Below are 27,010 nucleotides of genomic sequence, written 5' to 3'. Positions count from 1 at the left end.
ACAGGGTTTGTCTTCAACCTGTACAACACTCTAGCAGTAAAGAAAATAGCAACAGACAGCAAAATCTAAGAGCATAGATCATACCTGAAATGATGGATTTAGTGGCAGCTCCCTGAACCGCCATGGCCTGCATGGGCCCAGAGTTCTGGTACATGGCTTTGGAAGTACGAGAGATGGCCCCAAATCTTGAAACAGTTGGTCGGTCTCCAAATGGAATGAGGTCATCATCCCCTGTCTCGGCCGCTCGTCGCTGCATGTCCAGCCGCTGCTCACGCATGGCTTTACTATCCACATTCTGGACAAGACATGGAAAAGGCACTCAAAAACCCATTCATAAAGTAAGAGGTTCACATTCCTTTCACAACAATTTGGTAAAAGTACAGTACGTTTCTCTTGTATTCTCTATCCCCTTCACTTTGCCACTAGCTTTCCTATTCTTCAGTTTCTAACTCCACTGCCAGAGGGGACCTCTCCTTAATGGTCTAACTTAAGATGACCATTACTACACCACAGTGAAAAAGCTGCAAAATTAATTGTGATCAAATCCAGAAGAAGAGAGCAGCAGCAAATGGAAACTGATAGAGAAAGTCTAATGGGAAGAGAAGGAGCAAAAAAAACCTCTCCCTTATATAAACTCAAAGAAGAGATCAGTGGGCATCTCTGAGGAATACATTCTAGAATCCAAAAGAAATTGCTCTGAAGCCCAGTGTTAAGAATTGCATCAGCTAACAGCCTGCAAATGACTCAGAATGGGAATTTTTCTGTACAGCACTTACTTGGACATGTCTAGTATATCTTTTCAGGCATTTTCATTAAGCAGCAGCACTGTTTGGAAGATCCTGGTTTCTAAACAAGTTTCAGACTCAAACACCTTCATGGGTCAGCACATGAAGAGACAAAAGTGTTCACTCTCTCCCCAAAGAGCTGAATTAAATCGGAAAGCTATCTGTTGGCTACCAGAAAATGTAACATGGTAAGACTTGCCAAAATCAAGTTAAGACTTTGCTAAAGAAGTAAAGCTGTACACAATAAAACAGAAAGAGGAAGGTAAGTGGGGCCACTACATCAAGAAAATTGTCTAAAGGCTACAAACTTCGGTATGGTCCAATATTAAAATAAAACTCTGCAAGCTTTCTGATAAGCTTTCCTTATCAAGGAATAAGGATTGCTAGAAAGAGTTAAGATAACGTATCTGAGGTAGGGTGAAAATGGCAGTAACAACTAAGTTGGAAGCTAAACTCAATAAATGTAATACTTGGAAACTGACACCTTAGGGAAAATCTACTTTGGAATTCTGGAAAAAATTACATTTTGATCTCAGGGCCATTGGATGGTAGTACCAATTTTAATACGTTTCTATTTACTCAGAAAAGCTGCATGTCAGCTGCAGAATATTCAGCGTTATGCACTCTCAGATGATACTATTATTGTCCCTGAAAAAAGGAATCTCTTATGAATGATTAAAAAAAAAAATTACTGAAGAATTAATTCAGTAAAGGTCTCCTGATAATTTTTTCCTGTGAGGAGACAAAAACTGAAAACAGCAGAGATCCCATTTTGCTTATTTGAAAATTAGCTCTGGGGCAGAAGAATACTGTGTTTAGCCTTGAAAAAGGAGGCTGTTTCTCAGAACCTTATTACCTCTCTTAACTGAGCTGCAGTTTTTTAGCAGCAGGGATGAAAGCCAAGAGCTGTTTATCAATTCCTGGATGCTGTCACTTGGACAGCAATAAGCTGATTCCAAGTAATCCCAGTACTTCCCCAGGTCAAATGTGACAGTCTAGTAGCTCCAGGCAACCACACTGTGTAGGACTGAGAGCAAGAGGACAGGTAAAAAAGACCAAAGCTGCAGATGAAATGCAGTTTTTTGCTCTGCTTTTTTTAGGAGAAAGCCTCCTTTTTGCATCCACTTCCAACAGTGCCTTTAAGGTTTTAAGAGGAAAGCAGTTTGGCAGACAGAAAAAAGACAAATTTAATTCCAGTGGGGCAAAGGGAAAAAGGGGAGCCTGTTTGAGGAAAAGCTGAACCAAAAAAAATCCTGATTTAGTTAAATGGTTGCAACAGGTGAGCACCTGTCCACAGAAGAATGAATTCTGATAAGAAATGTTCCCCCCCACCTCTTATTGTCCAAAGAAAGGTCACCATGACTGACAATACAAAAATAAAAGTCAATAGATCACTTTTGCAGATGGGAGATGAAGGAGAATAGATGAATGTCTGTAAAATAGTTCCTCAGGCTAAACAGTCTTTTCTCTTGAAGAACTTGAATGACTTCCTACATGTGTGGGCTACCAGCCTACTTCTCATGTTGAGTGATGCTTGAATGCTAGGAAGAAACTGAATAGTGGTGGTATTTCAGACTCCTCTTTATTTTCTTCTCCATTCATGACTCCCAACAGTAACACCCAAGCAGCCCCTTCATTTTGCAACACTGACCTAGCAGAAATGGAGCAGCACAAAACAAGACCACAGCCCACCTCCCAAAGTTCAGTGAAGGGCTGAATGAGAGCAGCATAGAGCTAGAAATTGCCTTCAAGAATTAACAACCTAGTACAATGTTCTGACTGTGCTTTTCTCAAAAACTTCATGCAAGTTTTGGGTATTCTTGTGACCACAAATCAGAGTCCTTCAAGTAAACACTAGTAACACCCTTAACAGCAGTAACAGCCACCTTAAAAGGAATTAATTGCCTAAAGTTAAGTTACAGCACCTTCTTCTGACAGAAAGAGGTACAGGCAGCAACAAATGGACATGCTTTATTAACGAGTTGCCAGGACAGAATAATTTTTGCATTTCAAGTGCGTGCAAAGAATAATCCTTGCCAAACATTCTTGCTATCCATGGCTTCAGACCAGAGTGGTTATCCTGCATCTATATGCAGAATTTTTTACAAGCTACACAAGGGTAGGACTGTTCATAACTTTGAAAACAAAGTGCTTCACACACCTGTAAATGCTTTCTGTGACTGCAATGCACTTTCGAGCTTAAATAAAAGCACCGCCATCATTGTAGAAAGCAAATATAAGTTCTTCCCAACCCACAGAACTATCCACTCTTCTTCTGTTTTCCCCTTATCCCTCCATACCGCCATCTCCACACTCCTTGCTGCCACAACATCTTTGGGTTTTGCATCTTTGGTTCCAATGTAGGAGCCGATGGTGTCACAGGACCAGGGAGAGTACTGGCTGTAGTCATTTCCTTTGTATTTCCCAGCTACCTTCAGGTCTTCATCCAAGTACTGTACAAAAACAAAAATCTGGTTCTGTAAGTAAGGGGAAGAAGTAGTTTCACAGCCATCCCTGTTCACTTCAACAGCAGTGAACTTGAGAAACACCACGGGGATTATTTTTTATCAGATACATCACCCTCTGGAATTGAGCCAGAGAACACATTAAGTGCGTGGAATTCTGAGCCCCTGGCTGTGCTCCCAGTGCTGACTGTTCACTTGGCCAGTTTGAAGGTGATATTTTGTCGCTGGTTAAAAAAATAAATATCAAGCTGTTACGTATGTCAGGAGCAAAGTCTAGTAACTGTGAAGAGCGATTACTTCAATTAGTAATGGCTCAAAATTAATTTCCTTCATTGCACTGAAAGCAGAGAGCTTAGGACCAGTGGTAGATCAACAGCCAGTTGAAACACTGGAGACTGTACTACAAGGGCTTCCCACCTAGGCACAAAATTTACTTGCCCCAACACTTGCCAGTGCTGTACTGTTCTGATTTTCTTGTAAACTCCAAAGTATTTTCTAAACATTCCAGTGTCTCATGTTTTTGTCAAAATATGCTTACCTCCTCTGAGTGAAAAGGATGAGGCAATGTTGGTGATGGTGCAAAAGGAGGCGGAGAAATCACCTTCCTCTCTTCTAGCTGGGCCATGATCTCTTTCCTTCGTCGGTGAAGCTCATCCAGGCTGGGATGAGACTGAAATGAAGACAGGAAAATGTTTCAGAGCTCCTGAAGCATTAATGCACAAAATGAATAATTCTCTAAGTGTTGTTTACCTGAACAAAATAAGGCCGCTATACACTGCAAGGAGAGGGAAATACAGAGGATAGAAAGAATCATTAAAGTAACAAGTAATGATCACTTTCTTAAAGTCTACCTGTTAATTTCATATAGGACATACATGTTCCTACACTGGCCAGTGTTAGTTCAAGACACCCCACAAACAAGGAATGTGTTCCAACTTGGCAAAGTTCCCATTGGAACATGTTCAGCATAGCAAGTCCCCATTAGTCATATAAATTGGTAGAACTCTACAGATCAAAACCTAGTCACATTTATTATTCACTTTCTAATACAATTAAACATGGCACACTCAAACTGAAAAATCTGTAAGTAATGTTAAAAACACTTCCTGCACTCAGCAATAGGATTTAGAGCCTTTAATCTGAATGCCCTAAGTCCAACTATTCTACAGAACTCAATTTCAGTGATTTATCAAAACAAGTTTGTAAACTTATACTAGGAAGACCCTCCAGTTAGCTATCTAACTAGAAAAAATTCAGAAGAGTGGAATTTTAAATCTTTTATCAAGGCAGGTATGTTTAATGTTTACTATTTAGGTACAGAGTTGGTCAGTCACAGATAGGCAGTACAAGAATGCACACATGACCATTTGCACACACTGTATTTACTCTGCACTTGAGTAGTCCTCTTCAGCCTAATCTCTGCTGGAGAAGTCAGAGACTTCAGAGACTTCCAAAGTGAATTACAATGCTTTTCTACTTTGAGCACTAAAGCAGCCTACTTTTACATATTAACATCATTACAACTGCAGAGTGGACCAGTAACTAAATTACCTTCCAGTTTTTGATCTACTTCCTAAAGTTCAGACTTTCACAAAGGCCACCCCCTTGGTACAAAAATATTAAATTCCTCAAGCAGGTTATAGTTTCTCTCTCAAAACAACTACAAAAACGCAGCGTAGAACCCATACCCTGTGACACGAAGCTCTAATCGGGCCGAGATGTGGAGCCACTGGGCAATAAGCCTCTGTTTGCTGATATCTGTCTCTGGACTCAGGTACGTAGAGGGGCACAGCCGTTTGTGGGATGTCAATGGGCACTGGGCTGCCCCGCACCACATCCTCCCGGTGGTAGGGCTGCATGGGGGGGTACACGCGGCGGCCATCGTAATGTGGTGGGTACATGGGCTGCGCCAGGGTTGGGTACCCCTGTGGCTGTGGGTACTGTGGGCTCACCACACGCTCTGGCAGGTACGGCCCGTAGTGCTCCAGGTATGGCGTGCCCGGCTCCGGCACTGATGGAGGAGGTCGGACAAAGCGAGACATGGACTGGGTGGGATAGTACACACCTGAAGCAAGGCGAGGGGGGGAAAAACCACAAGATACAGAAAGTGATTACCACAATTGTCCACAAAAATTGACTGCAGAAAACCCTGAAGAAGCAAAAGTTGATCCAAAGCTCAAGTGACATAGTATAATTATCTAAGATACCAGCACAGTGTCAATGTTACAGTAGCTGATGAAGAGATGATGAGACTGAGCCTACCACAGGTGCCCCACAAGTCCTGCCAGCACACTGAATAGCAATAAATCACCAAAATGTCTCTGCAGATTGCTACAAATGCTTTCAGCTAAGTAAGACCTAAAAAGTAAACTGAAGATTGTCCTGTACATCCTCATCCATGCAACTAAAATTCAATTTGTCCCAACATATCAGAGTTGCTGTCTGGGTAAAGAAACTTGGATTATTAGGATATAAAGTTATCTAGAGTTCTACGTCTTGAACAGGAAAAAGACATTTCAGAACTGTAAACCACCAAAAACTTCTAAGATCACATTGCCTGGTTGCCTGAAGATTTTATTATTCTATCTAGGATCTCTGGATAATTTTAAAATAAGCATGAATATGTGCATGACATAAAATTTTGTAGACAACTCAAATGTTCACTGGCACATAATGAACAAATGTAAGTAGTTTGTTTTCCTTCAAAATGCTCTGCAACTTTCTCAGAAATGGCTTCCCCCCATTTCGCCTTTCCTTTCTATGGCTTTTTCTGCTTTCAGCTTCCTTTGGTCTCCCCATTGCTTATTTTTGTTTCATATTAATTTCACTTTATCTCATTTCTCTCTGCAACCTTACGTTGCCTAAGAATCATTCCCTGTTTTCATATACATTGCCATATCTTCTCTTTTTAATCCCCTTCAGTATTATCTTTCCCAATGTGCTCTCTTTAGAGTTTTTCCTCTTAGTTCCCTTTTTATGATGTTTTCTTTTCTTGTGAACACTGTTCTCTAATTTCATTTATCTCTATCATCACACACACTTTATTTCCATTTTCCCTGAGTCAAACTGAATTAAGGTTTACCATATCAGATTCCTGATCCAACCCACTTAGGAAGAACTGAAGACAGAAGGACTTGAAACACTTGGACTGTTTTCCCTTGCATGGAAGTCCTCAGTAAAGGCATAAAATCCTGCCAATTTCCATTTTACTATGACATCACCACATTAGTGTCTTTAGTCCATGTCATTTGAAAGAAAACTTCAACTTGAAGGCTTAAAAACCAAAGTGGGAAGAAAGACTAAAATCAGCCCGAGGATGAAAGAGTTTCATGTCAATCTTACCTTGTTGGTAAGGTGCTGGCTCAAATGATGGGGCAGCTCCTCTGGGGTCTTGATAAAACATATCTGCTTGTTGTGCATTGTACAACTGAGACCCTCGGGGTACCATCTGCAACTGCTTGGTGACAGACACTGAGGGCAGATCTGCTGGCGCCCGAGCAGGCACAGGATGAGGGTTCACTGGCAAGGCAGAAATAGAGCTCTTGGGGACAGATTCCAGCCTAAAAAGTGGAAAGATGGCACTGCTCATTAAGGCCTGGTATAGCACACTGTACTCTAACACACTGTTCTTTGTCTACACTCCACCTTCTGAAGGCTTCTATCACCTTCTCCAATTAAAATATAAGCAAACAGCGAATTAACACAGTTTAGAGTTTTAGCTTTAGCTTTCTACTCTAGTATATAATCACTAAAAAATCCCCAACCAAACACAAGAACAACCACAATCCCCATTCAGTTTCTTTATCTTAAAGAACTGGTTTACTTTGTTTCTACTCCAGATTTACACACACAACAATTTGAACAACAGGTAGGAAGACCCGTACAAGTCAGGAGGGGATCCAGGGGCGCTGCTACTCAGATGGTCCATCTTCCCTGGCTTCAGGGCAGTTTCATAACTGGAGTCAGTCCCTCGAGAAATTAGTTGCGTCACTGTGCTGCCTGTTGACACAATTCCATTTGGCAGAGCAGAAGTTTTCCTATTGGACAAATCCACTCCCCCTTCCTCTGAGAGGATAGCTCCTGAAGGCAGGCCCACCTCATTCAGCTGGCCCAGGGAGGCACTAAGGGGTCTTCTGGGAACGAGACGCTTGTTCATTTTACGGAATCTTCAGAAAGAGAAAACACATATCAAAAATTGAAACAAAAAAACCCAAACAAGTAAAAGGAGCTGTACTTTAAAGATTTTTCAAACATGGATTCTACTGAAAGCTTCCTTTTATTCAAGTTCCCCATGGAGCTTGTGAGAATACCTCTCAGAATACAACCTCCCTGATAGCTGATCTATTAATAGCAGTTTCAGTTAGAACAAGGATGGACTTTTAATGGCAAGCACATCAAGAATTCACAGGTAAACTTCACACAGCAAATTTACAAATCCTACTTTCTTTACACATACGCATCTCAAGAGAAGAGAACCAAAACCAAGCATCACAAAGTACTATCACATAAAATACAGTAACACAAGCTTCAGAGTAAGAATCACAGACTGTTCAAGCTTGTTTTATTCAGAGAAGAAACTAACAGCAGAAAATTTCAGTGAAAAAATATGAATTTATAGCCTTTTGCTCCATTTGTCCAATAATAAGCCAAGTGTTTACTACCATGTGATACATTTTAAAGCACAGTTTAAGATGTTACTATATCAATATGCAGCTTACACAATTTCTGTTGTTTGATAAAGTGATTGCAGAGATAAAAAACTCTATGAACAAGCAGCAAGTCCAAAAATCTAACTACTTCTTACTAAAGCCTGAACAAATACAGGCATTTTAACCAATATTCCACAAAAACCAGTAGGCCAACAGTACTGGAGAGCAAATTCCAGAGTTGAAGGTCCTCCACTAAATACCCTGCCATTAGTTCAGATCCCAGAATGCAAGTGTGAGGGCATATTTGCAGACCTGAGTGTTCTTGCTGTACAAGAGGCTATTTCTTCAGCAGGGCTGAAACCAACACTTTCATATTATAAATAACAATCAGAGTGAGATGGGAACCCACACTAGGAAGGTACACACATTACTGTAGAAAAAGGTGCCAGTTATTACTCAATCTTCAGATAATCTTTGTAGTTGCCCACATGCATTAACAGCAACACAACAGAGGCAAAAAGGTGTTTTATTGTTGGGGCTGTTTTGTTTTTTAGATGCTCTTGCAGTCTCCACATGTGCAGGGCATACATTAATTTTAAAAAGTTCAGTACTTGCCTATGCACACAGGGTCTTTGTCCCTTGCCAAGAGGGGGATGAGCTGCTGTTTAAGCAAGTTTAGATTATAATTTGCTATCTAAGGCATTACCACACATTTCCCCATAACCTTCCTCCAAACTTAAGGCTACAGAGAGAGATACAGGAGTCACACAGCAACAGCAATGCATATTATTCACACTAAGCATTTTTAAAAGGAGAAGCACTAACACAATAGCTACTTAAAGGAATTAAGCAAAGATAAAAGGCACAAGGAACAGTCAGAACTCTCAAGTTCCCCAACCACCCACAGAAGCTGTTGGAATCTGATACTGAACAAACGTTCTCTTCAGTCCAGGATGACATTAATACTACGGCATGCAAGTCAGTCTGGCTACAACAGGCCTCCCTCACCTGCAAAGCTGACAAACAGTCCTTGATACATACAACTGGCTCAGAGGCATAACGCTGATCCACCACCCACCATAGGTTAACAAAACCATCCCAAACAGCACTACTGATCTCCATTACATTAGCATGATGACAGAAGGCAAAAAACCCTCCAACTGTTTCGGCAGGATGCAAGTACTGAAGTCCTGTTCTTTGTTCACGTGAATAACTGCCTTTGTCATTCTAACACCACACGCTCTGCCCTTCTTTCTTCATGTTCTGTGTATGCACTGCATGCTGGTTATACAGCCCATGAACTGACATTAATGCTTCGAGTTTTAGATTAAGAAAGGAAAAAGAAACACTGCATGCCAATTCCAAACCTTTTAAAGTGTTCTTCTCATTATAATTCAAAGAAAACGTGCTTTTTTTAGTCCCAAAAGCAAGCAACAAGCTAATATACTACATAAAACACACTGTGTATTTATTTCTTTCAGCCCCTAAACAATCCATTTCACGTAAAAAAAAATTAAAACAACCTGCAGAACAACAGCATCTTGCTCTTGCATAACTGATAGCCCTCCTAAATCTGTAATGGATCTAGATTATTTACTGCAGACTTGATATGATCATCATTTTTTAACTCTACAACAATAGATGTAACCAGTTGAAGGTTCCTGCATGAAACTTTCTGACAGACTACACAAAGAATTGTTGCAGGAAAAAATCTTGGAAAGTTAGTTTTTAGCTCTTTGGAGAGCTACCAACACATTCCTTACATTTGGAAAACTGCCAGCAACCTACCTGAATAAAAAGAGAAGATGAGAAGTACTCCCAAATAACAGCCACTGTGAATGCCATCATTCAGCACGTTTAGTCAGACTTAAGTAGTAAGGAAAACAGCCCACCTCCAAAAACCTTGGGTAACATTTGTGTAACATCAAACTTTCAGAGCTGTGTTACTGCTGAACAAAGCAAATATCCTGTATGGAAGAACAAGCAGCTCCATAGCCTAAGAGATGACTGTTACAAGTTTATCACAATTTCTTGTTGCTTTAACAGCCAGGTTATAACTCCTTTCCCCATCATTCCTAGATATGAGAAATAACTCTTACAGACAAGATGAAACAGACTGGATTGCTTTCTACTAGCAGAGGTACACTTACTTTTCCAGCTCCTCCTGTGAGTGTGCGAAGGTGCAGCTGGCCCCCCGGGGACATCCTCCTCTCTGCTTCATGTCTCGGCACATGTATGTCTTGTACTTGCTGTGCTGAGGGGGCTGACAAGGTTAAAGAAACCAGGTGAGATACCTGAACATGAAAGTTCACTTAACCAAGTTGAATGTATCATCTTACCAAAGGCCTGACGTTTGACTGTTAATAATTCATCAAATTTAAGTGTTTCTGGAAAACCTAATATGAAATAAATGACTGAAGTACTTGAATTTGGTTCTTCAACAGAACCAACAGATTCAAGAGTACATATTTTGACAACTAAGTCACTCTCAGGTTTCTATAACATTTTTATTCAAACTCCTTACCAGAGAGCTTGCTGGAACACAGCTGTACATTTTAGGACACAGTTAAATGGACAAAACTGATACAGGATGAAAAAATTACCAATAATCAGATATACCCTATCAACAGTTCCCACCAAGGGAAAGGTCTGTAAAAGTCAACTCGCTTTCTATGAAGCTCAGCCAAAAAGGTGTATATCTGTAAGAAGTCACTTGCAAACTGTTGTTTTTTGGGGTTTTTTGCCATCTACTGTAGTGAGAAGATCCAGGCAGGGTGAATATAAACCACACAGCCTTTTACTGGCCACTGCTGCCAGGTAGCGCAACTTTACCTAGTGCTCAGCAGATATCCCTTTCCCACTCAGGAGGCTCTGGGTTCCCTTCCAAGAAGCACCGCATGTACTACAGGTTCTCCACAAGAAAAATTCTTGCTGTTTTCCCCTCCCAGATTCCCACTTACACATTTCTACCACTTTTCCTTGTGCTGGTGACAGTGCTCATTATCCATCCCAAGTAATGCAAAAAGGTGAAACAGCAGAAATAATTCACTTTAGTTTTCCCTTTTTTTTTTTCGGCAGAGATAATCTTTTAACTAGTTGAGCTCGCCAAACCAGCTCTCTGAGAGGATGAATGCCAAAGCAAGGGAAGAGTAGGACTGGGACAGGCAGCTCTGTATTTCAGCAGCATTTACATCAACTGAGCTACACAACAAAATGAGATCAAAGGAATGTGTGATAAGGTAACCATGAGATAAGCTACTATATAGTATTTGGCAACATAATTTCATTACTGAAACAAAAACATTTGTTTCAGGAACTTGGATTGCACCTTCATATGATGTATATTTGTAAATCTTCAAGCTTGACAGACCGTTAAGCACAAGTATAAGGAAAATTTCATTAACAGAGAGCCAGCTGACTAAAATATGTCATGCTACAACAAAACCAAGAAAATTCCCACAAATCACAGCAGCACCCTAGCATCCCTTCCCCACCCTCTATTCAGAAAGGTTCTTATCTATTTCCCTAAGCCTGAAGCTGGATCAGACTGTTTTCCTTCCATCCTAGTGAGCTGTGAAAATTAATTCAACAGGTTTTGGGGGTAAATATGTGTTGTTTCGGGTTTTTCCCTTTCTTGTTTCTTTTTTGATAAATACGACTCAGCAGTGATGTTTTCTACCAGCTCCCTTTCAAACCGAATCTTTCCAGATGACATCAGTAAACCTCTACTATAGGACACAGTCAACAAAACTTAGGGGTACATATTTCCCAAATGATTCAGCTTTTACCTGTTGTTGATCTGTTCCTTTTTTGCTGTGATTCTGGATATAATCAACTAAGCCATGAACCACAGTCCTCACAGCAATTAGTCCATTTTCCAGTTGTTCCCATGTTGGAGGCGGAGCATCTGTTGCATGGACAGCAAACACAGAATATAAAAAGAAAAATCAGAAGCATTTTCTAAAACCAGGTACAAACCCCCCCCCCAAATCAGTATCACAAAACTTGACTAGGCAAATTTATAAAAAATGTTTTATCAGTAGATAAAAAGCATCCAGCACCTTAATTCTGGGACATTTAGCTCTTACAGAATAGCGGTATCTACAAACTTAAGACCGAACTGCACAAAATAGCAAATGAGTCAGTAAGACTATAGTTAGCATATCAAATTATTTCCTTCTACAAGAACTTTCACATTTCAGAACTCCAGAGTAAAGGCACTGCACAAACTCTTCTCACAATGAAAAACACCAGGTTCAAAATCCCTCTTTGCATTCAGACTCCTGAAGGTAAAATCATTCCATATGAATACGGTCATCGCTGGCCTGATTACACCAGCACAGACATGGAACAACAACAGAAATTAATGCTTCTCATGTGGAAAAAAACATCAAAAGGCAAATCTATGAATCAGACCACCATCTAAAACACCGTGAATAAACTGTACAGTCTCAATTCTATAGGAGCACCTTTTCTTTTTAGCCGATTTACTTTTCTAAGTTTTTGAATCTGTTCCAGCAGCTGACACTCCCACTGTGTGCCTGCACATTCTGCTGCAAAGCACAGCAGTTCAAAGTGCCTTTCAAGATCTTTAGCAGAATTAATTACATTATATTCCACTCACAGGGACTAAATTCTTCCAGAAGTGCTTCAGTGTGCTTCCCTGCTGTTCTTTAGGCAACTCAACAGTACAGAAAAAACCACAAAGACCAGACCTGGTTAGTGAAACCAAGGGAGGCTATTAGTGATGCCACTTTCCATATCAGTTTTTTGCTAACAAATTTGCAGTACACAGGTTTGTCCCCAGCTTGTTCCAATATGAAAGATTTGGGAAGAAAGCACTGCATTTCTTTTAGCTGTCAAGTACAGCTGGTCCTCGTTGGAAAGGAAGTTTAACTTCTGTTTGTTTAAACAAAGCACAACTTCTCATCTCCTGAAGTTGTAGTTTGTATCTTTTTACTATTTTCATATATAATACTGATATTACAAATTTTAGCAGGTATAAAATAAAACTTCAGCCATAGGACTTTGTTCTGTCCCTTTCCTTCCCCCTCAGGTGGTCCATCCTCACAGCACTGCTGACTTTTTCAACAATTTCTATCCTTCTCTCCTCTGTCAACAGCTTAGGTTTTATTTCTCAGTTAAATTCTTTCCAACTATCTTCCACTTCCCAGACTCTTTCCTACCTTTGCAGAACTACATATGAACAAGAAAAATACTAAATTCCATAGGGTAACGAACCATTCTTGTCTACACTGACTTTTGCCCAGCTTCTCTCTCTTCAGTCTATCAAAATTCTACTTTGGAATCCAAAACTCTCAAGTTGAGTCAGGAGGATGTTTCCTTACATTTGATGATCAGCTTTCAATCCTTGAACAGTATTAAGCTCATCTTGCTGAACTTAAACGTTTTCATAAAAACATCCAGATTTACCTGGACTGGGATCAATATTTGCCAGGAGTTCTAGGTGAGGTCGAAGACGATTCAGGTTAGCTGGATCTCCAGTCCTCTGAAGAGCAATAGTTAATTCCTGAACACTCTGTGCAAAGGAGGCTGGGGTCTGCAACTTAAAAAAATTATCATAATTAACTTTCTACAGGCATAGTAATCCTCATGGTTTCTGAAGGCTGCTCCACAAGCTCACAAGAATTGTCTCCCAAAACTGAATATTAACATCTTTCACAGAAGCCCATTCCAGCGAACCCTTTCTATTAAGAATGCACAGTTCTTTGACACTGCATTAAATTACACCTCTAAATAGACAAAATAAAGGCTGGTATTATTGCTAGCAATAAAACCTATTTCTTTTGTGTTGTGCTGCCACCCAGGAAAAAAAATGGGCCATATTAGAAACCATTTAATTTAGATTTCTGGAGAGTCTAATATCTCCAATCCCCAAACCAACAGGTTGGCACCCTGCTTTAAACGGAGCACAGCAAGCAGAAAATAAAGAACAAGATAGTCGAAGGAAAAGATAGCTAGCAATGTTCCATCTCCTAACATCACATAATTCCAGTATTTAACACCCTTAATTCCACCTAGGTCCTTCAGGAGATGTTTGGCAGGACACTTGAAAAGGTGGGCAAGGGCATAAATACATAGCAGACCCATCTTGAAACTAATCCTCTTGCACAGCAGACAAAGCAGTTGTTTCACAGCTTTCGTAGCCATTCAACAATGTTCAGTTCTTCCCACCTAATTTAGGCATTTACAAATGAGTCCCCTAATCTTAAAGTGCATTTATCCTATGTTGTTTCTGAATGCAAAGAGATCTGGGCATTTCCAGAGCTTAAGTATTTTATTTAGGAAATGTGCTTTTACCTCTCTGTCTTACTTCAGATACAGACATGGGGACTCATTTTTTTTCCAACTTATGCTCTAATTTCCTGCCCGGAAACATGGACCATTAGCCTCTGTCACTACACTGGCACTTATCAGCTGTTCATAAAGGTCACATACCAATTGTTTAGCTAAACTTTGTGGGTTTCCATCTGCAGAAAGAAGTAAAGTAGCAAGAAATGTCAGGATGGTAGAGGGAGCAAGATTCATTAGGTTACAAATACATATTCTAATTATTTAGAGCATAACAGGCTTTGAAATAACAGGACAAATGATTAATGGGCAAGTCCACGTGGGCACAGTTTCTAAGTTCAATGTTACAAACATTTAAACCTACTACAGTTGCAAACAAGATGGACTTGGGCTGATTTTAGGTGGCTTTACCTTGTCAATGATACTCTGCATGTGGGATTTGTGAGACTGGTCTCCATATAACAGCGAGGACCACTGGTCTGGTGCAATGCGCAAACCTGCTTCCATAGCTATTTGAACTATCTGGGAATCGTGTTCTCTTCTCAGAGCTTCGTAAGTCCGAAATTCCTCCTTCAGTTGCATCAGGGAGGAATCCTCATCTCGCTTGGTCACCTAGTAAGGAGAAATGAGCCAAATACAATTAAGCAGGATAAGCCCAAGATTATGTGAAGTCCAAGGTAGGTGATGTCTTCAGTCAGCAACTAAGTCCCTCTCCCAAACTAAAATCAACTGTGACACTACTCAGTGAACACCAGTTCCTACTAAAGTAACACACGCTTCATATAGTGAAACTACTATAAAATGGATACAAAGCATTATTTACTTGGACTGTGACTCACATTGGTCGAAGTGTCACACTTCCTAAATGACTTTACAGCATCCACACCTTCAATCAAAATATTTTGTCTGCATTGCAGAATTTTGCTTGAGGGTACAATTAGCAAAAACAAAGCATTTTTCTACTAATTTAGCAAAAGGAAATGACATTTGAGTTGAGCATCCAGTAAGAGATATTAAATACTGTAAAGCACATTAAGCAGTTTCAGTTTTCTTCTTACAGCTGACAGCCAGAAGTCTCCTATTTCTTTGATTCTAACAACACCACAACTGAATTAATAGAATTAGGAATTTTTCAGCTTTAAGCCACTTCTAAGAAGGTAAGTATGCTGCCTTATATACAGGTTTTGTAACTGTGCCTCTACGAAACTGAACAGAGGCAAAACCTAACTTCACAGCTTCACATCACTGTTTCAGCCTACACTGCCATCATAGCTGAACAACAAAGAACTCTCTAAATTCATGTGGGACATAATGAGCAATACTTTCTCTAACTACACGTATTTTTAGGCACATTTAATGTTACAGGACAATGAAAATTGAAAGTGAAAACCAATGGTTTTCTTAGTATTATGAAACCTCCAGGCAGAATCTTCTTCATACCTTGAAGCATGAGGCTCTGTAAAGGAGCTGGACAACATGCCCAATGCTAGTTTTGGAAGCCTGAGGGAATCGCGGCTCCAGTCTCTGCACCACAAAGAGAACCAAGACCTTTCGTGACAGAGCAGATCCATCTTCCAAAGCCAGCAGAACCAGCTTTAAAGCCTCCTCTTGCATTGCTGAGAGTCAGGGGAAATGCAAAAAGAGACAAAGGATGAGAGAAGCCTAAGCAAAATTTTAGCAGTTTCTTGTTCACCTACAATTGGGATAACAGCTAAAAACTCCCACCAACAGACACACAAACCCACAGAGAAAAAAGGGAGCTGAGCAAAAAGGGAGGGCAAAGAGAGAAGGAACCCTTCCAGATTCCCAGACTGTGACCCAGGAAAATACGACTTTTTACCTTTAAAATTAACTATCATTATTATGATTTTTTAAATTGTATTATTATTATTATCATTATTGTTACTACTACTACATAATCTATTTTGGGTATCATCTGATAATAAGATTCCTTTGTTCCTGTCTGTACACCTCTTGATCATTAATATGAGTTTTCAAAGTGTATTGCCTATGCCCCACACTTATCCCAGAAGAAAAAGCTGACAGGCAAAGGAAGAACAAGGTTCATTCCCATGCAAGTAAAAAAAATACCACTGAGTGCCCACACCAATCAACCAGACTGCAGCACCACTATTTTGCTATGTAACCAACCTCTCTACTTCCTGAAGTGGTATGAAAGTTAGTATCTCAAAGTTCATCTGTTTCAGTCAGGAAAAGCTTCACTATTTTTTCTTTAAGAAATTGGCTTCATATTTCAATACTCAACAAGTGAAGTCTGTATTTTCAATAATGAGACTTTTTTTTTTTAAACAACATTGATTTCTTTCTAGTATTTTAATTTATAAATACACAATTTCTTAAAAATGTGCACATGTAACTGTAACAAATCTATCCCCACAACTGCTTTGTATGTTTATTGCGAGAGAAGGAAAAGAAGCCATGCCAGTCACTTTCAGTAACCTTATTTTTTCTAGAAAGGTGTTCAAGGAATAGCAAGTGAGAAGCAATGTGTCATTTATCTTATGACAAGAACAGAAGGACACCTATTCTGAATTTTACAGGAGACTTGAAAAAGCATTAAAACTATGAGAAAACCCAACAGCAGCAGCCCAACAGATGCATAATTAATTCTGCAGACTACTATTCAGAAATTTACCTGTTGCTTAATAAAATCACTTAGGCAATTGGACAGGCATTTATCAACTGCTCAGTTCTAAATTGCTTCTAGTACAGCTGTGATACTGCAATGTCACTTACCTGGCCCAAGGAACTGGCACCCTCTGGCTCTCACTGCAGCCCAGAGGTTGGAGGAGAGCTGCTGAGGGTTTTGATGCTGGAGAATGAGCTCTGTGACTGTTCTTTCACCCAGTGACCGTGCTGCACGCATGGCTCTGATCCGCCCTTCCTCCTCCACCAGCTGGCAATGGACTAATGTCACAAGTTTCCTCTGCATGGGACGACTCAGCACACTCTGAGTAGTACTGTTAAGACCCACACCTTCAAAACAAAATGAAACAGAATAAGCTACCTTATATTCCTCTACTTGTGCCAGCCTTCAGTGACTCTACTGGACAAGTGCAAACCTAGTTCTCCTGGTGTCCATTTGTCAAAGGGAATACTAGTCAAGGCATATCAGAAGTTAATTTCTGCCAGATTGTTTCACTTGGCAATAAAAATAGTCTTCTGGGAGTCAGCTTCCCCACAGGCTTAAGTTTTGTGATTGACTGATCCGGCTTTTTAAGAAGATGGAACCTGTAGTGAATCCTTTCCCCACGCTGGTAGTCTGTTCCACACTCTCCGGTACAGATTCCCAGTTCATCCCTTATTAATGGACTTTAGGGATCACTTGGACATTTGTTTGTTTTCACAACACATTTCATTTCTTGCCTACATGCGGTATCTTCACTGTTTTGGTTGAGAGCTTACATGAGTCCTGAACTGCTTGGGTGATGTTTAATTATGTGCCAAAACTCTGAATCACAAACATGCTGAGAGCCACTATATTCAGGTAAAAGGAATGAGTGACTCACTAGACATACAGCTGCCATGCTGAGTTTGCTCTACAGCCAGAGCTTGTTCACTGGGCCACCACTTCCCAGAGTGAAACTGCTGTCACATTGCACTGGTTGCAAAAGACTCAGACAGCTTCTCAAAAAAATTAATTTTTGAAAACCTGATGCCCATGATGCTCAACTTCACTACCTGGGCTGACAAACTGTCCAAATCCAGCACATGTAATATATATTATATCCATACTCTTCAACACAGTGCAGGTTTGCTAACTTGGAATTACTGTCATGGGTTAGCAAGCATAGTCCTGGAAGTAATGTTCTTGCAAAGGGGTGCTTACAGCTTCCTCTGTGACCTAACAGAACCTATCAGCTGGACATTTTGAATATGGACAATTCTTTGAGCCACTTAAAATTATGACTGCCTCTGTGATACACACTTAAGAATAGACAAACCTCGGGCAGATCCCATCTCTCATTTCCGGTGCTGGGACAGGTGGCTGCGGGCCCCGTGTGGGGGGCCAGCGGGCCTGGCCCAGGCCCTGCTCGGGCCAGGCCAGGGCGGGCCATGGCCATCCTGGAGCCAATGGGCCCTGTTCCACCCACGGAACCCTGCCCACAGCCCTGCTATGTTGCAGCCGGAGCGGCTCAGCTCCCCCTCTCCAGGGTGGCCAAAATTCAGCTAAAGCTGCACTGCTGTCCGGCAGAGGTCATGTGACCAACAGCGATCAGCGACATTCCAGCTGCAAGGCCTAGGTGAGATTAACCCTTTTAGTGCTATGAAGAGCTGAAAACCTGAGGGAAGAGAAAGAGGAGATGCTTAAAGCTGAAATTCTGTTGTAAAGCTATGATATATCAGAGTACCCGTTGTAATTTCATGAAGGCGTGGGGGGTGGAGCGTTCAACTTGTACTTGAGAGCAAAAGCACCTGCGCTGAGATAGGCAGATGCTGATGCAGCTGTAATTTCATGAGAAGTTTGAACAGGGAGAGATGGAAGCAATGAGGACTTTTGCTCCAAATGGAAAAGGAGAAAACCTCAGTTCCTAGAGATGCTCCCAGAGATAGTCCTAGAGATGAGGATGAGGAGAACCCTTTGCTCCCAGGGAAGGAGAAGGGCCTCTGTTCTTAGAGATGAAATGCTCCCAGAGATGGGTGAAGAGAACTTTTGTTTCTGAATGGCTCAACCTTAAAATCGTACCCCAGTAATTCAAGAGTGGACCCTTGAAAGCAGTTGTGGGAAAAGCTGCAAGTTGGGGAGTGGAAGAGACTCACATGCGAGCAGAGAACCAACCCAGGCGGCTGTCTCGTTGTGATAATGTTTTCATAGCATGGGCAAGAGATACTCCTCCTCCTAAATGGACTGAACAAGGTTTTTATGGAAGTGGTAAACAGACTGAACATCTCAAGGGTTGTCTTTTTACATTGTCAGTGGGAGAAGGGAGAAAGGTGGGGGGTAGGAGAAGTGTTCTGAAGGTGTGGTATGATTTTTTTTCTTCTTTTAGGTCTGTTAATAAACTTCTTTATATTCTTTCAAGTTTGGTGCCTGCTCTGCTTTTCTCCTAATTCTTATCTCACAGAAGGTAAACAGTAATGAGTATTTTGGACCAAACCACTAAAATTACCCAGATTGACCCAGCTCTTGTATATGACCTTGTATAAACAAAGTATTACTTATAACTTTCCTTATCTATCTTATAAGCAGTAACTTTCTCACATCAGTTCATTTATCTTCTACAGAAGAGCTGCATTACTACAGTTATCACAAAGCAGAACTGGAAAAAAAAGGGCAAAATTATCTATTTTTACTTACTCTGCAAAGATCAAATGTTTGTCTCAACTCACTACACCATGGCCAAACACCTCAGCCTTTCCTCTGAATTATTTTTGACACCTTCCAATTCTACACCCCCCTCCCCTCCAGGAAAACATAACCTTAATGTGTAAGAAATCTGTTTAAATTTGTTTCTGAACTAGGTTTATATCTATTTTTCAAATATACTAACTAATAATTTGGATAGTTTGTTTTGCATCTTATTTGGTTTTTTGCTTTCATTTTCCAAGGAAGCAATGCAGGAACTACCTCTTGCGCTGCTGAGTGGTTTGAGGTACAATGCCAATTCTTCCACACATTTCTTGCCCTCCTCATAATGCTTGGTATCTTCAGCTCCACTGCATAAAGTAATCGGCTGCTGCTCAGGAACCTGAAGAGAGATGACATGTACATCTACTATGAATATGTATAAATAAGTGGCAACCATGCTTATAAACACTTCTTACTATAATGCATTTCCTGTTTTTTTCCCCCCTTCTGTGATTTTTCTATATTAGTAAGCATTTTTTCAGCTTATTTACTGAGCAAATAGCATAAAAAAACCCCAGTGAAAATGAAAACCAAAAGACAGAACTTATGTTTAGTAGACTTCTTTTATTTAGCAGCTGAAAGGAACTAGAAGCAGAAGGCTTAACCTGGCACTTCCTATAACTATAAAACTTTGGCTAAAACAGAACACATTGAAACATCCCCAAAGCTGACTGGCCAAAAAGCTCAGAGGAAAAAAAAAAAAAAAAAAAAAAGGAGGAGAACTCTGGTCTGCTGGTAAGTACAAATTTGTATCTAGGGCCTCACAGCTCTACAATCATCCACGGGTAAGTGACTGCAGCTACTTAAGACTACTGGAGGAAAGACTTAGCAGCAAATACACTAAGACACCCTTGGAACATATTCTGACTAGACCCAGTCACAAAGCAGCATGACCAAGTTATCCTATCTAGTGCATATGAACACACCCCATGAGTATTTATCTGACGATAGAGGCCAATTACATTCTTGGGGGTTTTCTGTTTTGTGTTGTTTTTTTGTCAGGTGACATTTATTTCTTCTTCCAGACATTCACCAGAAATCAGGATTTTTCCAAGGCATTTGGACAACCCCTCCCCCAAGTTAAAATTTTGTTTCTACTGTTCTCTTCATAAATTCTTAAAGCTTTCATCAAATTTGGGGGTGCAGTATAGCACTGTACTCTAACACTTCCCGACATCACTGTTCAGCATTCAATCCAAGATGACAGTACAGAGAATTGGAATTCCTCCATTTAGTCAAAAGACTAAAGACAAGCACTTTTTACATATGCTGCCAAAGTGCACATTGATCTCAGACTACTATTTCCAAGTCAATCCCCATACCAGTGGTAATAACGGCACACTAATCCTACATAGCTGCTTACAGGGATCAACCCAAGCCTTCAATCTAAAAGGAAAAGCCTTTAATGCTTCAGTTAAATACAGCTACAAACCTGCTCACCTTCGTGTATAATCCAGCCATGGCAAGAGCAGCATTATGACAGCAGCACCAAATAAAAGCAGAAAATATATATAAAAAATATATACAAAAAATATATACAAACACATATATAGTTGCCATCATCACTGTGACCAGCTTTCCTATCAATTTTAATAGAAAGCGATGCTTCAGCCATATGATCACACTTCTCCTTAGGCAACAGTTTCACCATGCTAAGTTTCTCATTTGACAAGTAGAGCAAAATATAAAGTTACTACCTTGCTTTTCCAGCAGGCAACAAAGAAAAGTCTCAGACTGCAACATATCAGCTGCAATTAACATAGTTAGTATCATCCCAAAAACTAACATAAACAAGATAGAGGCTGTGTGTGATCTAGGCTTTCATTCCTACTAAAGAGACAAACAAACCCAAGTTCAATCACACTGAGACAACAAGGTTAGCCTCGATACTTTTCACTGACAGAAGTTAACTTGTGATGTTCTGTGGGGTTTTGGTTTTAATTTTGGGCCAGCATTTGTCGGGGGTATTTTGGGTTTTCGGTTTGAGAGGTTTTTGCGTCTGTAAGCAAGAACACTTTCAGCAAAAGGAGATTTTGCAACTCTATTAGAGTGATCAGCAGTAAACCATCACAACAGCCTTATCTCAAGTGGTTTCTTAGGATTTGGGGAACAATTATTAACTCCTGCAATATTTGCCTGCATCTTAACAGAATATTGCACCACCACCTTTTCAAAGGCATTGCCATTTTAGCAGTCTGCTCTTGCCAGGGAAGTTGCATAGCAGAAATGACTTATTGAGCAAATGACACTTCTCAAGCATATGTGTCCAGACACTGCACCATCTCTGCCCTATTTACTGCTGTCATACATTTTGTGCAAATTCCTACTTGCTCCTGCCAGCATTCCATCTAGCACCGGTGACAACCCAAAATACAACAACAGCATCACAACCCCCAGCAGACAAAGGAGGCTCAGAACAGATGTAGGACAGGAAGTCATGTTCAGGCCTGGATTTCAACCCTGAATTGAAGTGGGTTTAGTACACATTCAGAGCAGTGGTTCGGAATGCCAGACACAGCACAACTCCACCAGAGAGACACAAGGACTGTCTAGGCAACTAACAAAAAGCTTCCCCTCCCCCCAGGGAAAAGCTGGCAGAGAAAAACTTCCAAGAGCTAATCAAGCTATTCACACACTATCTGCATATCATTCCCATTCCTTCTCTTTTCACGGGAAGCTTCAATGTAAAAATCTAAATGCTTTGTGCAACTGTACTGTTTGCAAAATGAGCCGAAAAGAGATTAAACTTTCATCTTAAACTGGAGTAAGTGTAGTACTGAAGAGTAAAACAGTATGTTTTTTCTATGGTTTCAGGAGTGTTCAGGAGACGAGAATTTATTTCTCATGCACACACACTTCACTCATGCAATGCACCTCACAATAAAATTTACAAGTAATTTTCCTTTTGCTGGTTCTATTATATGTACTTCCAAGACTTATTTTAATATTTTAGCATTAGAATGATTATAAGAACAGCATCTACCAAGAGAAAAATCATAAAGCCATAATTCATAAAAGTGACAGGAAATGTGCATTTTGAGTTTGGCTCCATCATGGAATTGTTGAGGGACAATTGTGAAATAACTGAACTCCAAAGCATTTTCACTCCTCCTTCCCAAAATATCCTTTAAATAGCATGCATGACCCTATGGCCACTGCTGTTTACAATGCCTCTCGGGAGCCTCAGAATAGATGCCCCACAGAATGAACTCGTTATTTTCACCTTCATTCCATATTCCATTCTCTCAGACATCACACCCTTATGACAGTTTCCACTGCAAATATATTCATATCATGTAATCAACACTTCCCAAAGGGGATGAGAGCAAGACAGAAAAATGATCTCAGATGTTTGATTGCTTTAAATCTGTGATTTTGCATGTATCTGCTTTGGCAGTGACTGCCAAGTATCCTGGCAGCGGAATGTTACCCATCAGCATGGCTTGTGGCTGTGGGAAGAGACAGGTTATGACAGCATAAGGAAGGGGACCGGAAAAGAATGCTAAAGCATCATCTCATACCAGGCAGTGATTTTGAAGTGGTGATTTAAGTGTAATTTGATGAAGGAAGTCTGCTTGAGTTGTCAGTAATTACCAATGGATGTCTAATTGCACAGAATGAGGACATATTAAACAAAACAAACCCTTTTTGTATGCTTTGAAAACTGTTTCCCTCCCCCTCCCTGCAAATGGATGATTTGCTTCCTGCCAAAAGAAACCAAACAAAACCCAAAGCCTACTATCTTCAGCTCCTCAAAAGTTTACATCAAAGACAACTTTTTACACAGATAATTCCTCTTTTGTGGCACTTCATTTCACCAAGTTACAATAAAAAATCATCAAACATGACTCTAATAGCTCTGCACTTGCAATCTTCCCCTTTTGAAAGGGCTGTGAGTTAAGATCATGCCACCGAGTCTCTCATCATGCACAACTCCAAGGCCTAATGTCTAGAATCATATTTATCATGTCCAGCAGGAGACTATGCCAAAATTAAAGCACCACAGGCATTTCTGCCATTCTGCGTCACCTTTTTGGAATGAGCATGCTGCTGTTTCGTGAGTTAAAAATACATGAGGGAAGAGCTTAGACAACAGATCCATGATTAGGTACCCTCAAAACACTGGCCAGGTGAACACTTGAAATAGTTACATATAGTCAGTCATATGTGGATGCTTGATTAGCTAAAACTCAAAACCTTATTCCCACAGAAAAAAACTTAAAGGATTCCTTTACCCAGGCAATCTAAGAAGCAAGGTATGCTATGAACGCCTTGTTGATTTGCGTCCAACGCCATTGTGTCGTCCTTCCCTCACAACTCCTGCTTAGGTACTCAGCTATGTCCAGCTTCCCCAGGAGTAATAATTCTTATCTTCCCCTTATGATCCCTTTTCCCCCCCCTCATCTTATGCAGCCAAACTTATCTAGACATGGCCTGAGCTACCTAACCAGAGAGGCTGTTACTATCTCATCCTTGCAAGTGTCTAAGGCCAGGTTGGATCGGCCTTGGAGAAACTTGGTCTAGTGGAAGCTGTCCCTGCCCACAGCACGGGGCTAGAATGAGATGGCTTTTAAAGTCTCTCCCAACCCAAGCCATTCTGTGATTCTTTGACCACTGCCTTCCAGAACAGCCCCTGTAACCGGTGTTGATGTGTACTATGCTACAGGGGAGCAGGCAGAAATCTGAGTCTGCAACAGTTAATTTTCACACCAAGGGTGGCTATAAACTGGGCAATGGGTTTCATTTTCAGAAAAGGGTGGGGAGAGGGAAAACTCAGAAAGAGTCTAATTCAAGAAACCAACTCTTTTCACCATTAGAGTGACAAAATCTATCCAGAGAGAGAATGCTACTGTCAGAGAAACATGTTACTGCTTTCCTGGGTAACTGTGTGACAAATTCACTATGTTTTTCCCAGAAGTACAATCCTGTTTATTTCACCCGCTGTGCTTGTGCAAAAGCCAAAGTGACTTGCCCTGGAATCCTGTCACTGCTGCCAGTTACAGCAGAATAGATTTGTTTCTTTAAACTGCCTGGTCTCCTCCTCCACCTCCAGAAAAAAAGCACTTAACGTGTATAAATGTGTGAATTCCCCAGAAGTCACTCCAAAGGGAAAAGAACAAACTGTTCTTCCCCCTCATAGATAAAAGCTTTAGTTGTGCTTTACTGTATTTTCTTCTAAAATGAAACCTGTTTTTTTGGAATTTAGCATTTACAAATAAAGTACTATAGGTCTCTGTGGACTCAGGTTAAGGTGTACAAAGGTTTGTTGGAGATTAAGGGACACTAATGACACATACATGTTCCTGAAACTAAACCCGGAAGTGGAAAAAACAAAACTGGTTTCAACTGAAGTTGACACCTACTCATGCTTTGAAAGCTGGATTGCTACTCACAGACTATTTTTGCTGAAACAGCAGAAGAGTGCACTCTCTTAGTGGGACAGTTCAAAATCACTAGTTTCTCTAAAGTACCCTTTTTTTTCCTTAATCTGTCTTTAATCAAGCCTTTTTCTGTAAAAAGATTTTTTTCTAAATGGCCTTACACAGTCTATTGGAAAATAGCAATTGTTTCCCTGTCCTTCACAGCAAAGTAGTGTATTTATTTTCTAGTAGTCCAGTGTCTCGTAAACACTACCAACAGGTGCCAGGACGGGAAAGGGAAGAGAAAGGAGAGCAAGCTATACCGAACACTGATTTCATTCACATGCTCATTGAAATTAGGAGCTGGCAGGAAAGGTGGTTCAAACTTCTCTTAAGGGGAAAGTTTGTCAGTAATAAATACCAAGCTAGGATCCGTGGTTACTGTTACAGGTAACAGAATGCTGGGAGTAGCAAACAATCAGAAATGAGTGGCAAGGAACAGGGGTTGGAATAATGTATCTTTTGTTGGCATTTGCAGCTTTAAGGTCATGATGAAACATGGTCCTGTGAATCTTAATGACAAAAAATTTTCAGACAAAAAGGGAGCATAAGATGATGTCATTAGTGCAAAGTCAGAACCTAAAGTTCAGAATGCTCTCAAGACAGACACTACTATAAAACCTTTCTTCATACCTCACACACATGGACGAGAAAACTCTGTCTGGCTACCTAGGAAAACCAGAAAAAAATTCTCAGTTACCTATACAGAGGTAGGGTGGGTTTCCACCTCATTCCAGAGAATCTTGTTTTTATAAAAATTTAATTCCGGCAGAGGTCAAGTTGAAGTTATCATACAGCTTCTCATAAAGCTTAACAAATGCACACAAAACAACCAATAAATGCAAGGGGAAAAAAAAGACATTTATCACAAATGTGGACATTCAGATGCAACTGGAACTATTCAAGAAACTGCAGAGAGGAAGGAAGAGCATATAAGAGAGAAAGAGAATTACAACATTTTTTAATGACATCACCCACAGATTTCATACTGCTTAAAAGCTCTTCAAAGATGGCAGCATATCACAGAAATTGGAGTGCACAATCTCACTGCCTCCTCTTGCAGAGCAGGATGAGTCACTTAGCACAGCCAGAAACACCATTTGATTTTGAGCTTCTGAAATAACCACTGGGCCATACGCCAAGAAAGAAAAACAACAAATTTGCCATATTACTTGAAGAACTAACAAGTGGCAAAATCACATCTGGAGCTGTAAGTCCCAGTGCCTAATAAAAAGCAACATAAGAACATCTCTCTTTTACACCCTTTTACAGCTCTTCCACAATTCTTTCCTTTTCCCCAAACTACGTATCTCATTGAATTTTTCTGCTGCCTTTAATTTCACTTAGCCCAGACACTGAAGCAGTACAAAATAAAACAGTAACCCCTCTATGGTAACTGCATCCCATCTACATTTTCATTCCTCACCCATCGGTTGTCCCTCCTCTCCCAAGACCACAATCCTTGGAAGGTGTAGGTCACAGAGAGCTACCTGAAACCTAACATCAATAAGCTTTTGCCAGCTTAAGTCTCTGCTGCAACTGAGCAGGGTGATCCTGCTTTCCACACACCCCTGCCCCTTCTTGGGGCTCGTCATCAGTACCAGTGCCACTCATCCCTCTCATATCACCACTTCAAGTGACCTCACCAGTACCTATTCCAGCAAAAAGGGGAATCTCAAGCAGCCTTCCCTCCCTCACCAATATGGATTTAGAGTAATGTGTCAGCTCAGGAAGTTGTATTTCCATTGCATAGTTTCAAATGAGGCTGTACGAAGGCTGCTACCAGAGAGACCTGTCCCACATTCTTTACACTCCCCTCCTGCTTTTGGGACAACCGACCCCAGGTCTCACAGGGTGAATACAGTAAAGCACATAACCTACCACAGAAAAATGTCTTCCCACAAAATAAGCTCAGTGATCCAGCTCATCCTTTTGGCAGAGCGTGGCTAGGTAAGAGTCAGGGAAAAAGGACGGAAACACAACAAATCCATTCTGGCAACAGCCCACA

At 40.6% G+C, this 27,010-nt stretch overlaps 1 protein-coding gene across 4 annotated transcripts in view; it reads right to left on the bottom strand.

Moving 5' to 3' along the window:
* Positions 1–27,010, bottom strand: part of RC3H1 (ring finger and CCCH-type domains 1) — a 75,064-nt gene that overhangs the window by 25,203 nt on the left and 22,851 nt on the right. For 2 of the 4 annotated variants that reach the window (XM_042033906.1, XM_042033905.1), the window contains exons 3-15: positions 19,802–19,922; positions 16,969–17,208; positions 15,652–15,827; positions 14,623–14,823; positions 13,333–13,465; positions 11,688–11,806; positions 10,050–10,162; positions 7,135–7,416; positions 6,593–6,810; positions 4,939–5,315; positions 3,789–3,920; positions 3,086–3,256; positions 85–295 (exon numbers count right to left, since the gene is read on the bottom strand). In XM_042033906.1, coding sequence (XP_041889840.1) covers positions 85–295; positions 3,086–3,256; positions 3,789–3,920; positions 4,939–5,315; positions 6,593–6,810; positions 7,135–7,416; positions 10,050–10,162; positions 11,688–11,806; positions 13,333–13,465; positions 14,623–14,823; positions 15,652–15,827; positions 16,969–17,208; positions 19,802–19,922 — 2,494 coding nt within the window. The remainder of the gene's footprint in view (positions 1–84; positions 296–3,085; positions 3,257–3,788; positions 3,921–4,938; positions 5,316–6,592; positions 6,811–7,134; positions 7,417–10,049; positions 10,163–11,687; positions 11,807–13,332; positions 13,466–14,622; positions 14,824–15,651; positions 15,828–16,968; positions 17,209–19,801; positions 19,923–27,010) is intronic. The other 2 variants (XM_042033907.1, XM_042033908.1) reach the window with 1 other exon arrangement.

The sequence above is a fragment of the Corvus kubaryi genome, unplaced genomic scaffold (genome assembly GCF_017639235.1).
Source record: "Corvus kubaryi isolate FWS band 111438036 unplaced genomic scaffold, C.kubaryi_AGA036_p1.0 37361, whole genome shotgun sequence".
Lineage (NCBI taxonomy): Eukaryota > Metazoa > Chordata > Aves > Passeriformes > Corvidae > Corvus > Corvus kubaryi.
This window is presented reverse-complemented; position numbering and strand designations above follow the sequence as displayed.